Here is a 14409-nt window from a genome sequence, read left to right as displayed (position 1 = left end):
AGAATTCTGGCTCTTGCACATAGTAGGTATGAGACCTACTATGTTAATGCACCAACATTATGGAGCAAATGTTAATGTCACCAAGTTTCTTCAATAAAGTAGAATAAACTAGTTATTCCCTAAGACTATTACATGGACTAAATGAGAGAGCATACATCAAATACCAAGCCCGGGACATATTAAACATTAAAGAATAAACATTAGTTATTTTTATTTGCTTATTTTCCCAAATTTGGTAAAGAGTGGGCTCCCCCTGAACACCAGCTATTTCTTTGTCACACATGAAGGAGCTGGGTGTGATATATAATAGGGTGCTCTCATGGGGGAAAACGGGGCAATGCCTACTCAAGTACTATTTCTGCAGCGTTCTATAAATCCGTAACTATTTCAAGATAAAACGATAAAAGACAATTAAAAGGGTCAAAATGCAGGAACAGTCCTACCTGAGCTGATGCAGCTCATGCTGCCAGGAGAGGCTTTCCTGCCTCAGTTCCTCCTTCATCACCTGCAGCGCCTTTGCCTGATCCTGATGGTCCTGCAGCTGCGCTTTCAAGGGCCGTACCTCCGTGAGCTCTTGGTTCATCTGTAGGTACTGCTGCTGCAGATTCTTCAGCTCCTTCAGCTTTAACCAGACCAGAGCAACGGGTGACTCACTTCTCATTCCTTATTGACCAGTAGCTCCTACTGTCACCACAGGAGCGACAGGCCCCACAGACTGTCAGCACCTTCCCACAGTCCACTGACAGCCAAGGAACTGCCTACCCATCCCTTTTACTGCTACCCTACAACTCCTGAGACAGAAATAAAGGACCTTCAGATTCACTGTGAATGGGAAACGAGTGACTGTCCGTTGAGCCATGTGCCCTCCTCAGGTGTCTTTCTTGCATAAACAGCAGCAACGTTTTCTTTGATGCTGTTTGTTTGTTTTACGCATCCCTGCTGGACTTCAGTCTTAGGCTGAGCTGATGTCCACTACAAAGAAGGTGTGCACTCCGGTGGTTAGGGCACCTGGCTCTAGAAGTAGATGTCTTACCATTTCTTCGATGTGAGATCATCGAAGCCCTTATTTCCTCACCTATTAAATGAAGATAATTACAGCACTTTTCCTCACAAGAATATGAAAATTAAATAAGAAAGTTAATATGTCTCATACACAAAGTTAATGGATTTTATGATGGACTTGTCTGTAGCAAAACTGCATTCTATTTTAAAACTCTTTACCAATACTCAAAGTTTGATGAAGAAATAATATTGGGACATCTGGGAAAGACAACAGCCTTACACACCTTTCACCCACTCCGAAATATTAGTGCTGCCACACTGGTAGCTTTTTAAAAAGCACCAAACACAAGAACGGAAGACAACAAAGGTCAGCAGCAACACAGTCTTGAGGCTGACAAGCAGATGAATGACAGTGACTAACTTAATACATCTGGGCGCTGCATCTTCAGCTGGTGGTCGAGAAGCCAAGGACCAACAAAACTTACTCTGCAGCATCTTCAAAGGGCTCAGGAATTAAGGCACCAGCCACCTCTGGAAAAAACGGCGATAGGGTTGAGGGGAGCCAGGAGCTGAGAAAAGGATGATTGGAGCAGAGCTACTTCCGAAGGAATTGCATTCTAAATCCCTCTCAGTTCTGACATTTTGGTACCTTCACTGAATGGCTAGCTGCCTCGAAAAGGTAAAGGACGTGGACCTGGAGTGTGAAACAGGCTGTAAGTAAGAGCACGGCTCTACAGTAACAGATATGGGTGACATTCGCCATGAGCACTACCCGCCGGGTCTCCTTCTACACAGGAGACTAAGGAGCTCTCAAAGATATGATCAGACCCCGAGGAGATAAAGATACAAACTTGGGGAGCACGATCAACAAGCTCGACAAGATCACACGGCAGTGAACCCACACCAAGTGAGTTCCCTGGCAGGCTTCTTAGTTCACTCCACAGGCTTTTTAGATTCTGCTGTTCGTGTGAGGATGAAACAATGATTGCTCTTTGTCTAAAGAAAGGCTAAGATGAGGGATGAGGAGCAACTGCTGAAAGAGGGTGATTCAGCACATTAGGAGAGGGAAATCACATGTGATTAAGAGAGAATGCTAGCGATCAGAAACATTATAGCAGCAATAAAAACTTACAAAAAACAAACAAAAACCAAAACTCACTAAAAGAAGTCTGAGTCAGTTACGGAGGCACAGGTCTGTAATTGAGAGGCTGGTGCAGAAAGACTTTAAGTTTGGGGTCAGCCTGGACTACACAGAATCTTCTAGGCCAGCCTCAGCTATATAATAAGACCTTGTTTCAAGAACAAGATAGGAGATGGCTTAGCAGTTAAGAGCTCTTGCTGCAATTCCAGGGGACCCCAGTTCAATTCCCATGTTGGGAAGCTCACAATTGCCTGTAATTCTGATGCCCTCACCTGCATGTGTCAGACACAGACACATACACATAAATTAAATATCAACAAAGCAAAACACTACAAATTAGACAATCTACCCATAAAACAAGAAAACACATAATAAACAAGAAAAAAAGGAAGTTCTTGCAAATAAAGAACAGGGCTGGAGAGATGGCTCAGTGGTTAAGAGCACCGTCTGCCCTTCCAGAGAACCCTGGTTCTATTTCCAGCACCCACATGGCAGCTCACAATTATAACCACAGTCTGAGGGCATCCGAGGACATGCACATGGTGCGCAGACACACATGCACACAAAATGCCCATACACATAAAATAAATTCAAGTAAAACAACATGATGGCAAAAACAAAAACATCAAATGGGGTCAGAAGATGGAGCGGAGGGCTGGTGAGATGCCTCAGTGGCCCAGGCACTTGTGCGCAGGCAACGTGAGGCAAATGGTAAGACAAGTACTTGAGACATGGGGAGGCAAAACAGGATCAGGCAACAGGCAAGTGTGGCAAGAGGATCTGAGCTCTGGAATGACCCCCAAAAGAAAGCCGTGAGGAAGACACTCCAGCCAACAGGATGGCAATGTGGGTCGGATGCGCTTGCTGTGCGCACTGTGTGCTGAGGAGGTGGCCTGCATGCCGAGGAACAAGGACAAAGCTGGAAGATGAGGAATCACAGGTCTTGAGTGGCAGACCAAAAGAGGGGCCCTGAGACTCTTCCAGCCCACCATGTTCCTCTCCAAGCGTCCTGGGCAGGGCAGTCCTAAGAAAGGAGGAGTTTCCAGGAGAACGCTTATCTACTGGAGGGGTTACACGCTGGAGGCAGTACTGTTACAAATGGTGAACAAAAGAAGCTTACCATGGGATGCTGAAGGTGAATGGATGGATAATTTGAACAGAATAAAATACCTGATAGTTAGACAGAATAACACCAGAGTGACCGTTTTGGAAACAGAGTATCACTACAAGTTACAGAAGTAGGGAAATAACTTCTTCAAAAAGGTCTGGCTCATCAATAGTCAGTAGACAAGTGTGCAGGTGGGCTGAGAGAACAAGATGCAGTGTCCAGTGTTTACAGTGCACACATGTACAGTAAGCAAGTCCCCCAGCGACACACAGCTAACTCTGCTAACTCTGCACCTGCTAAAACCCCTCAGGAAACGGACTTCGGCTTAGAACACAATGAATGGTACAATGGCACAAATGTGTATCAACTGTGTGCACGTCCACGTGGGTGCAGGCACATGTGTATATGTGTGCCTGTGTCTGCCTGGGTGCCAGAGGACAGCTTTAGGTGTGTTCCTCTGAGGCCATGCAGCGTTTTATTTTGTTTTAGTTGTGTTTTCAAGTGAGTGTGTGCATAGGTATGTGGAGGTCAGGAGTTAAAGTTCTCACCCAGGGATAATGTATCAGAGAGCCTGCATATCAGGTATTTACGCTATGACTCCTAATAGTAGCAAAATTAAAGGTATGAAGCAGCAACAAGACAATTTATGGTTGGAGGTCATCACAACATGAGGAACTATATTAAAGGGTTGCAGCATCAGGAAGGCTGAGAACCACTGGTTCTCGGTGCTCGGGCACATGCAGGCCAAGGTTGACATCAGGTGAATGCCTCTATTTCTCTTCATGTTTTGAGACAGGGTCTGTTATTTCTTCACTGAACCTGGACATCACCAGTTTGGCTTGGCTGGCTGGACAGTGGGCTCCAGGGTTCTGCCTATCTTCGTGTAGCACTGGGATCGCATGTATGTGCTCTACGCTTGGCTTTTTGTATGCCGTGCTGGGTATCCAAACACAGGTTTTCATGCTTGCACAGCAAGCACTTTGCTTGTCTTAGAGACAGAGCCTCCCCCTGGCTTGGTGCTTGTCTGCACAGGCTAGGCTGAATGGCCAGTGAGTTTCAAGGACCACCCTGTACGGCTTTCTAAATAAGGATTCTATGAATGGAACTCAGGTACCAGACAAGCTCTCTCTTCATTTCTGAAAAGGTTAATTTAAAGAACGTGAGCAGGAACAGGCATGGTGCTGTGTAGTTGCAATCATATCTATGTAGGCAGCAGAGGAAGGAGGATCCTGAGTTTTAACATCTGCGTGAGTAGCTTACAAAAGTCTGTCTCAAAATGTATGAACCGGGCTAGGGATGCAGCTCAGCAGTAAAGGGCTTGCCTAGCATCTATGGCCCTGGGATCAGTTCCTGTAGTGGAAAATAAAGATAGGAAGAAAGGAGGAAACGGGCACTAGTTGGTTTGCAAACAATTAGTGACTGAATAGTGATTTTAAGAACTGTTTTTGAGACAGCCTCACTACATAGCCCAAACTGGCCTGACATGAGCTACGTAGTCCCGGCTTGTCTTGAACTCAGACAAAGTGCTGCCATGTCTAGTGACACTTTAAGAAATCCCTTTTACACTTAACTTCTTTCTTGACAAGTTAGGGTTGACAAGCCAATCCTTACTATCCTGATGTAGCAGATGATCAAGGGCTCAACTGCCACTGAGAAGACACTGAGCAACTGACCCTGTGCTTTCTTCCAACTAGCCTGCTTTACATTCTGGAACCATTTACAGGATGTGCAAAGCAGCTCGTTATCTTTTAATCCTTTATAACCAATGCAGATTCTGTGCAAAGAAAAGTCCTCAGGGCTGAAAGTGGTATCGGCACATCTGCTTCCCGTCAGCCCCAAACCATCTGTGGAATATGCAGCAATGCTGGTGATTTTATACAAAGGCTTTACAAACAGAAACATTTATCTTTTTCTATGGAAATAAGAACCAATGTAAAGAACGGCCCCCAAACCTCTGAAACACAGATCTGAAATGGACACTCACTAATCGATCCCTGTCGTTCTGGAGTGAAGACATGGCCTTTTTCAAGCTCTGTACTTCAGCTGGGCTGGAGGCAGAAGAAGGAGCTGCAGCCCTCTGCTTCCCTTCCTCCGACTTCCGGAATTTCTCCAGCTCACTCCACAGGTGATCTCTCTCATTCTGCAGACTGGCCATGGCCTTAGAAAAGGACTGCACTTGGTTGTAAGAATCTTCTAGTTGTGAAGATAGGTGAAGCAATTGCTCATCTTTGGACATGAGCTGCTGGTTCAGTTTCTCAATGTGGGACAAGCTGTTCTCAGCGGTGGTCAGGGGAAAAGCAGCCTGGGAAAGGACGTCACTCTCTTTGCCTGAGTCCTTCTGCTCTTTCAGCTGGGCCAGCTCCTTGAGACTGGCATCATACTTCTTCTTCAGGTCACTAAGCTCCTCAGTGGCATGATCTCTGCTGTCCTGCAAGGAACTCATTGACCTTCCAAAGGACTGAATCTGTGCTGTAAGATCTTTATTCTCTTTAGTTACTGTAAGTAACTTCTGCTCCATCTCGACCAGATCTCTCGCCAGCTCTGCCACCCTCTCTTCTGCTGTTTCAGTTTCATTCCGCATTATCCCTGCATCATGATGGAGGTGCTTCAGCTCCTTCTTCAGCTTCTCCTCAATTTCACTTACCTTCCTGGTAGCTTCCTTCTGAACACACACTAACTCCTCTTCCAGATCCGCAGTTCTCTTCTGGGAAGAGGAGAGTGCCACATTTAACTGCTGAACCTCCTCTTCTTTTACTTTCAGTTGGGCAAGATAGATACCTACGGTACCCTCTTCCTGCAAGGCTGTCACCTGTCTCGTCAAGTTCTCGATCTCTTTAGACAAACCTTGTTTCTCCTCTTGGAGGGCATCAGAAAACCTCTGTAGGCTTTGCTTTGCGTCTTCTGACCCCTTCAGCTTTTCTTCTAATTTTGCACATTCACTTTTCAACTCTTTGTTTTGCTGTAGTTGAGCCTCAAGGAGTTGCTTTTGCTGACAGTCCTTGATGGCTATCACCTCCTTCAGGTCCTGCCGGTACTGGACCAGCTCGGCATCCAGCTTGGCATTCTCGGAGTTGAGATCATCCATGTGACCTCTCAGCCCTCGAATCTCCTCCCTCAGTTTATTGTTCTCAGCAGCAGCATCTTGGATGAGCTGGTCTTTTTCCAAGATGACAGAGAGATGTCGCTCTTCCAGCTGCTGATAGTCACTCACTATGCGGTCTCGGTCATCCTGGAGAGAGGAGATAGACTTAACGAAGGAATCCAGCTGTGCCTTCTGCTCAGAATTCTCCTTCTTGACGGTTTCTAGTGTTTCCATGACCTGACTGGTTTTCTCAACAGCCTTTCTGTTTTCCTCTTCTAGGGCCGCATTCTTCTGTTCCTCCTGGGACAGGAGGTTTTCTAGCTCCTTGACCTCTTTACTGTGTTGTTGGCGCAGTTCTGCCACAGCTCCTTGGATTGCCTCCTCCTTGCCAGAAAGCAGGCTTATAATCTTCTGCTCCTTCTCGTTGATTTCATCATGCAGCCTAGCGGTTAGCTCTCTGGAGGTCTTCAGATCAGTCTCTAGTTGCTCATGGCTGAACTTGCGATTTTGGATATGAGCGTCTTGCTGCTTTATGATCCCCTCCAAGCTTTCTTTCTGTTCTTTACATTTTTCTAAAGAGTTATTTAAATCAGTTGACTGGTCTTTGAGATTCTTGAGTTCTGATTCCAACCTAGTTAGTTCATTCATAGAATTGTGGTATAGTTGTTGAGTTTCTTCTAGCTGGGCCATAAGTTCTTTGTTTTCCCCTTGAAGGTTATCACAAACCTTCTGTTGATGCTGGAGCTCTGAATGGGCCTTGGACTCCCAAGTTTCCTTGTCATGTTCAAGCCTGGGGAATGGGGACAGAGGCCGGGGAGAAGGATGGGAGAAGGAAGGAGGGAAAAAAAAGTAGAGATATTAACTATATGACTTACACCAAACTGATCTACAAGTTAGTCAATATTCATGATTGGCGTTTTAATAAAGATCTTAGTTCTCTGTATCTATACACATGTATTGACCACACAGAAAAATAACATATTAAAGACATATCACAGAGCTCTGAATCATGAAACTGTTTTTTTTTTTTATTTCAGCGATCCAGTTTAAGACACTGAAAAGTAAATCAGCTCCCAACCCCCCTATTTTATTCTACTTTGCTCCAGACAAGCTAATGTCTAGTTTCCTTTTCTTTTTTCTTTTTAATGTCCAGTTTCTTTAAAGCTCTAATCCTGGCAAAAGAAACGGTAAGGAAACAGAAGGGGAGGAGCAAAGGGTTGAGTCACTGCGGGTTCCTGACCTCCAAAGGTGACATTCTAGAGTCTGAGGATGGGATTTCCAACTGATATACAGAGGCTAGTTGACACCAACAGTGGCGGAGAGAGAGAGGAGAGGAGCACTTAGCCCACTGAAGCAATCCTTTGGGTGTAAGCAGGTAGAAATCTAGACAAAAGTAGTCAGGTTGTCAAGAAATCCAGAAATGAAATTGCAAGGAAGAGATATGGGGAAAAGATGTCAGCGATTTTATGTTAATGATTTAATGCTAATACAAAATCATAACAAGAAGTTACAAAAATGGCAAAAAGTATCAGAAGGGAAAGGACATATGTTCTAAGGGAATTTAAAGCAAAAATTGGTTCAGTAATAAATAAATAAGTGAAATACTGAAACAAATAAAAGCAGTTTGAAAATTGTCTTTGCCTTCACCATTTTCTCTGTGGGGAAAGGCTTTGTTGCTTACCTGGAGATATTGATTTTCAATTCCTCCACATGGATGGTCATTTGTCGAAGCTGATCCTTTAGAACGCTGCAATTCTCCTCTTTGAGTCTGATCTCTTCCTCTTTGGTTTGAATGGCGTCACCAAACTTCTGCTCCCATTTCTTAGCTTCATCGATCACTCTGTCACGGTCATCCTGGAGGGATGACATGCTCTTAGTGAAGGCTGCGAGCTGGGCTACAGTGCTGTGCAAGTTCTCCTGCAGCTGCTTCATTTCCTTGTCTTTCCTGGTCAGCGTGGCCTGGACTTCCAGAAGCGTGTCTTCCACGTGGGCCTTCTCCCTATGCAGAGCATGCAGCTCCTCTTGGGCGCTTGTCTTCTCTTTCAGGTGTTTCTCTTCTGCCTGCTCGAGTTGGCGCAGGAGGGCTTCATCTTTTTGTTTCATCTGGCTCTTGACGGACTCTCTGTTTGCCTGAAGTTCCTTCTTCAGTTTGAGGTTGTCCGCCAGCACTCTCGCGGCTTCACTTTGGGTGTCATCCAGCAGCACTTTGAAGCTAGATAATTCTGCTTGTGCCTTTTTGCGCTGTTCAACAGCCTGCGCCAGATTCCCTTTTGTTACGTCCAAATCCTTTTGGGATTCAGCCTGAACAAACTCTAAAGCCTTGACCGTCTTCTCCAGAGCACTGATCTTCTCTTGGTACCTAATGCAGTCCTTCTGCAGTTGCTTTACCTCTTGCTGTTTTTCTTTCAACAGCTCCTGGAGCTCCTTGGCATGGCTTTTATTGCCAGGCCCTTTCTCGGCACCCTGTATCTTCTCCATAAACTCCTTTCGTATTTCTGACTCCACCATGCTTTTTTCCTTGACCAGCTGCTGCTTTTCTTCTTCTAAATCACTCACGCACTTTTTAAGGTTCTGCATTTCGGATTCCAGTTGCTCGTTTTTTATCTGGGCATCTGTAACATCCTGGTAGTAATTGCCAATGCTGCCATTAAGTTCTGCCAGTTGATTCATCAGCCTCTCTTCTAAGTCATCTTTCTCCTCTTCTGCCGTCTCTTTCAGCTTGGTAACTCTGGAGAGTTCTTCTTGGATTTGCTGATTTTGCATGCTTATTTTGGCGACTTCTTCCTCAAGTAGCTTTAGGTCACCATCTTTTGCAGAGAGTTGACTTAATAGGGCATTTTTCTCATTTTCTAAAGTCTGGCTAAGTTCCTTTTCCTTCTGTTGCTCCACCTCTAATTCACCAATTCTTCTCCTAAGCTGATCAAGCTGCTGTAGGTAGTTATTGATGTCATCATGGGAGCCGAAAGTCTCACCAATGCCAGGCTTGGCACTGTGAGTTGATGGAACAGCTTCCGGATCTTCAAGCTTAGCACTGAATCTCTGTGATTCTTGCTCTTGAGACTTGCCCACCACAGCTTGTGTTACATCTTCAATGACATCCTTCTGTTCATCGGATTTCTCAGTTGCCTCTAGGCTAGCTTGTTTCAGTACATGATCTTCTACCTGATGCTTTAGCTCTTGAATCTCTTCACTCAGAATGTCTTTCTCTGCCATTAAAGCCTCAAACTGCTTAGACAGGGTTTTATACTCCAATTTGACCCTTTCTAGTTCCTCCTTCAAGCTAGAATTGGAAGAGAGAAGAGCTTCCATGCTTTCTTTGGCTCCTCCTATGGGCTGGGCCTCTGCTCTAAGCCGGTCATTTTCTTCCTCCAGCTCAAGGATCTTCTGTTGTTTAGATTTAGCAAACTTTCTCATCTTTTCTCTCATCTCTTCCATTTCCTGTTCTGCATCCTGCAGCTGTTTTTCTGTCTCTCTCTTGTCTGTCTCTGTGCTTCGTAATTTCCCATAAAGCTCTTGCTTCTCTTGCCTCACACTTTCCACCACGTGCTGGATCCTTTCTGCTTCATTGCTCACATTCTCGTAGGACTGCAGAAGAACTTCATACTCTTTCTGCAGTTCCTTGTGTTTCTCTTGCCATTCGTTGCTCTCTGCAATCTTAGAACATCTTAAAGATTCAAGCTCCTTCAACAGCTTTTCCTTGTCTTCAGTAAGACCCTCCAGAGCTAGTTTTAGGCTTTCACAAGAGCCACCAAGGCTCTGATTTTCCAGTAAAGACCTGTCCATTTCTACAATGAGTTTGTCTCTTTCTTCCTGAAGAATGGCTAACTTCCCTAGGAGTGCATCTTTCTCTTTATTCTGAACAGATACCTGGCTTTCTACATCTGCCAGAGACTTGGTCAGGCGTTCAATGGCATCTCTGGCTAAAGACAACTCCTCTTGCAGATTCTTGTTTTCCCTGAGTGCCTCCTTTCGGGAGATGAGGGCAGCCTGCAGTTTCCTCTGAATTTGTTGCTTTGCTTTAGTTTCTTCCTCGGCTTCGTTTGGCTTCTGCTTCAGTTCACAAAGTTCCACCTGGACCTGCTTTAGCCTCTCCTCGTGCTCTTTGGCTTGCATTTCCAGCTGTGTGTGCAGGGCCTTGATTAAATTCTCCTGCTCCAACATCTCGGTGTGTACTGTGCTGAGGGTCTGCTCTTTCTCACTAAGCTGTCCAGAAAGACAGCTGACCTCGTCTTCCTTCTGGCGGAGGTGCTTCTGCAGTTCGTCTAGCTCAGGCTGAAGGGTTTTCAGATGTTCCAGGCTAGCAAGTTTTAGTTGACTGCTTTCCAGTTCCTGCTTCAGCCTTTCCATGTGGGCCTCCGCCTCATGGGATGCTGCCTTCAAATTCTGGATTTCTACACCCTGTGTGCTTATCTGCTCTTGTAATAGGAGCACTTCTTCTGACTTTTTAATCAGCTCACTTGCTGCAGAACTAACTTTCAATTCCAGCTCTTCTTTCTCAACCTCCATTTCTTTCAACTGGGCCTTAATCTGGGCAATAGAAACAGTAGCCTGGAGAGCTGCTGTCTCTCCAGGGTGAGAAGGCTGAGTTGTGCCTAAATTAGACTCAAAGGCAGGCTGGGTGGGCTGCTGTTCTTTATCTTCGAGCGAAATTCCTTCTAACCCTTGTGCCAGCAGACCAGGCTCCTGCTGGTCAGCGCCTGGGAGCTGTGTGTCCACAGACTCCCGCGCTTGCATCTGCAGCTGCCTTAGCTGGTCCCCGATGTGCTCATTTTCCTTCCTCTGCTCATCAAAGTGCTCCTGGAGGCGACAGTAAGCATCCTGCTGCTCTTTGAGCTCTTCCTTCAGATGTTTCTCTTTCTCTTGTGCCTTTTTTAGAATTGCCTTGCGGGAAGTTAAGGCTTCTTGGAGCTTCTTTTTGAGTTGTTCCTTTTCCTTTTCAAGGTCTAGTATCTTTCCCTCCAACTCTGGCTTACCGTGTTCCCCACCACCTGCACTGGGCGGGCTGCTCACCACCATTTCTTTTGCAGGCGCTGCTGCATCTCCATGCCCAGCATCCTTATTGCCTGTGGCTAATTTCTCAATAGTTGCTTGGTTTTCAGTGATCTCAGCTCGAAGCAAATCTATTTGCTTGGTCTTCTCCTGCAAGCTCTGATTCATCTGTTGAACCAAAGCCTGTAATTCTTCTTCCGCTGCTATCTTTTCTTTCAAATCTCTCCTTACGTGCTCTAGTTCCACTTCTTTTTTGGATATTGTCTGTTTTAAAGAAACTTGTATTTCTTGCCACTTAGAGGTCTCACATTTTTCTAGGTCATCTTTGTTCTCTCCATCTTCCTCCAGCTTTCTCCTCTCACTCTCTCCGAGTGGAGTCTCTTTCCTAGACTCCTCTTTCACCTTGGCTAACTCTTCCTCCAGAGCACTGACTCTCTGGAGTAGCTCCTTTCTGTTAATAAGTGCTGCCTGGAGCTTCCGCTTTCTCTGCTCGCTTTCTTTCTTCAGGCACTCCAGTTCCTGCTGAAGCCCCTCTTTACTCACCAGCCCCACTGGTGACTCATCGTGGCTATGGTTAAGGTTGGAATCACCTCCATGATCCTCTACCTGCTCTTTTTTTGCTTCTTCAGCTCTGGACAATAAATTGAGCTGCTCCTTCAGAGTCTTAATTTCAACCCCGAGAGAAAACTTTTCTTCGTTAAGCTGCACCATTTTCTCTGTCATACTGAAGCTGAGTTCCGTCACTTGCTGATCCTTCTCCTGGATGGTTTGCTGGAGTGTCTCCACATCTTTTTTTTTCTCTAGTAAGAGCTGGTTCATGTTGGCTATTTCCAGTTCCTTCTGCGAAAGAGCCTGGGACAGGCCTTCCATCTCATTTGACATGTCCTTCACCCGTTCTGCCCCCTCGAGCACTTCCCTTTCCTTTTTCTGCAGCTGGCTCTGCAGGCTTTTTATCTGGGTGCCCTGCTCAGAAAACTGTAGCTGCAGATCATCCAGCTCTCTCTGGAGAGCTTCGATCTTCACATCTTTAGACCTGGCCTCTACGCTTAGGCTGTGGATCTGCTCTGTGAGCACGCTGTGCTGAGTCCTCTGGCTTTCATAGTCCAGACTTCTTTGCTTCTCTGCTTCTGCAAGGCTGGTTTCCAGTTCCTGGACCTGAGCCCGAAGCTCTGCTAAGACATGGAGCTCCTCCACCTGGGAAAGCAGCCGGTCTCTTTCTTCAGACACAGCAGTGAGCTTGCTGCGGGCACCCTCAGCACTCTCCTTCAGTTCTTCCATGAGCTGGGTTAGGTTGCTAATTTCCTTAGCTTTCTCATCTAAATTTTTCTCATAAATGTCTTCTGCTTTATGAAGGCTTGTCTCAAGCTCCAATACTTGAGTCTTCAGCCTTTCTAATTCTCCCTGGTGACACTGGCAAATATCTACAGGGGAGGATTTGTCTGTACTGTCCAGCTTTGGGGATTTCAGGTCCATTCCAGCATCATTTAGAGGCCCTGCCTCAGATGTTTGCTGCTGATCTTCAGCACTTGCCTGTTCCTCTTTTTCAGCTGCTGGGATGCTGCTCTCCTTACAGAGGCTATCTCCCGCTATAACTGAGGGCGGACCTTCACTCTCCATCAGCTTCACTTCTTTCTGGTCAAGGAGCTCATAGTCCCCCTCAGGCTTCTTGCCCTGGAGCTGGGACTTAAGAAATGCGATTTCCTCTTGGGCTTCTTTCATTTCTGCTAATAAAACAGATAGTTCTTTATGTTTCTGAGAAAATGTGTTCTCTAGGACATCTCGGCCACTTTCTTCAGTATTAAAACTGCTCTTGTTGAGCGAAGTATAACCAGCTGTGCCGACCTATTAAAAAAATAAGCAAAAGAAACACCAAGAAAAGCCTTAATCAAATATTTCATATAGCATTAAAATTAGCCCAATACAGAACTAGCATTTCATGAATTTTCTAAAACTTGCAACCTTTTGGTCCAAACTTCTTTTATGTCATAAAACTGTTAAAATTTGTAAAACTCTGTAACTCCCAAACTGAACATCTGGGATTCAGTCAACTCCACTCTGCGGTCTCTTTCTAGTCAAAAGGGCCCATGGAAGCTTGGAATCCATTTTCTCAATATTTCCAATTAAAAAAACAAAAAACAAAAAACTATTCTTATATCTTAGAAATAACTTAGTTATTTAAAAAATTAGGAAATGAATTATATACCCCTTCCATACCAAGGAGTAAGTTATAAGATTTCTTTTCCTAAGCAATTTACTGAAATAAAGTTGTAAAACTAAACAAAGCAAGCATTAGCACTGATAAGTAGACTAGCAAACAAGCAGATCCAGAAAAGTTACCAGGGTCAAAAACTTCAAAATGAGCTCTGCTGGTGCTTGGTGTGGCATGATGGACCCATGAGGTAAATATGAGACAAGGTATTATAAATTATGTGTTAGGATGCTCAGTCCATGCCATCTCTATAGTTGTTTGCTTGGGAAGAAAAACTGGTGAGTCTCAGGATGTATTTAATTAGTTCAGTGAGAAACCCTGTCTCAAAAAGTACAATGGAGGGCAACCAAGGAAGAGACCTGACACTGAATGGCCTCTGGCTTTCACCTGCACAGGACATGCACACACACACACACACACACACACACACACACACACACACACACACACACGACTTATACACATGCATACAAACGGTTGTGGGGGATGTGGGCATGGCTCACTGGGGAAAATGCTTGTTGAGCAAGCATCAGGAGTTTAGATTCTCAGTGCCCACATAAATGCCAGGCATGGTAGCACATATTTATAATTTCATCGTTTTTCATATGTAATATCTTAATGATCTATATTTCTTTGTTTCTTGAATTATGGAGACATAATGAAAAACAAAAGAAGCAGGAAATAAATAGCAAATAGTAGTAAAGAAAACATAGAAATTGCATAGAAAAGCAGACTGGCAATCTCTTGAGATCACAGATATTAAACAGAAAAGATTTATAAAAGATGAAAGTTCAGTGAAAGAGGAAGAATAATGGGAGTAGCCAGAAAGAGCAGCGTGTTCTCTCTGCCCTCCTGGTGTGGGATGACTTGATTCACAG

At 45.0% G+C, this 14409-nt stretch overlaps 1 protein-coding gene across 4 annotated transcripts in view; it reads right to left on the bottom strand.

Moving 5' to 3' along the window:
* The window catches only part of Golgb1 (golgin B1), a 55195-nt gene that overhangs the window by 7643 nt on the left and 33143 nt on the right, over positions 1-14409 (bottom strand). For all 4 annotated transcript variants that reach the window (XM_060370349.1, XM_060370350.1, XM_060370351.1 and 1 more), the window contains 3 exons: positions 8015-13164; positions 5236-7123; positions 444-622 (listed from right to left, as the gene is read on the bottom strand). In XM_060370349.1, coding sequence (XP_060226332.1) covers positions 444-622; positions 5236-7123; positions 8015-13164 — 7217 coding nt within the window. The remainder of the gene's footprint in view (positions 1-443; positions 623-5235; positions 7124-8014; positions 13165-14409) is intronic.

The sequence above is a fragment of the Meriones unguiculatus genome, chromosome 17 (assembly GCF_030254825.1).
Source record: "Meriones unguiculatus strain TT.TT164.6M chromosome 17, Bangor_MerUng_6.1, whole genome shotgun sequence".
Lineage (NCBI taxonomy): Eukaryota > Metazoa > Chordata > Mammalia > Rodentia > Muridae > Meriones > Meriones unguiculatus.
The sequence above is the reverse complement of the archived record's forward strand: the minus strand, read 5'-3'. Positions and strand labels throughout refer to the sequence as shown.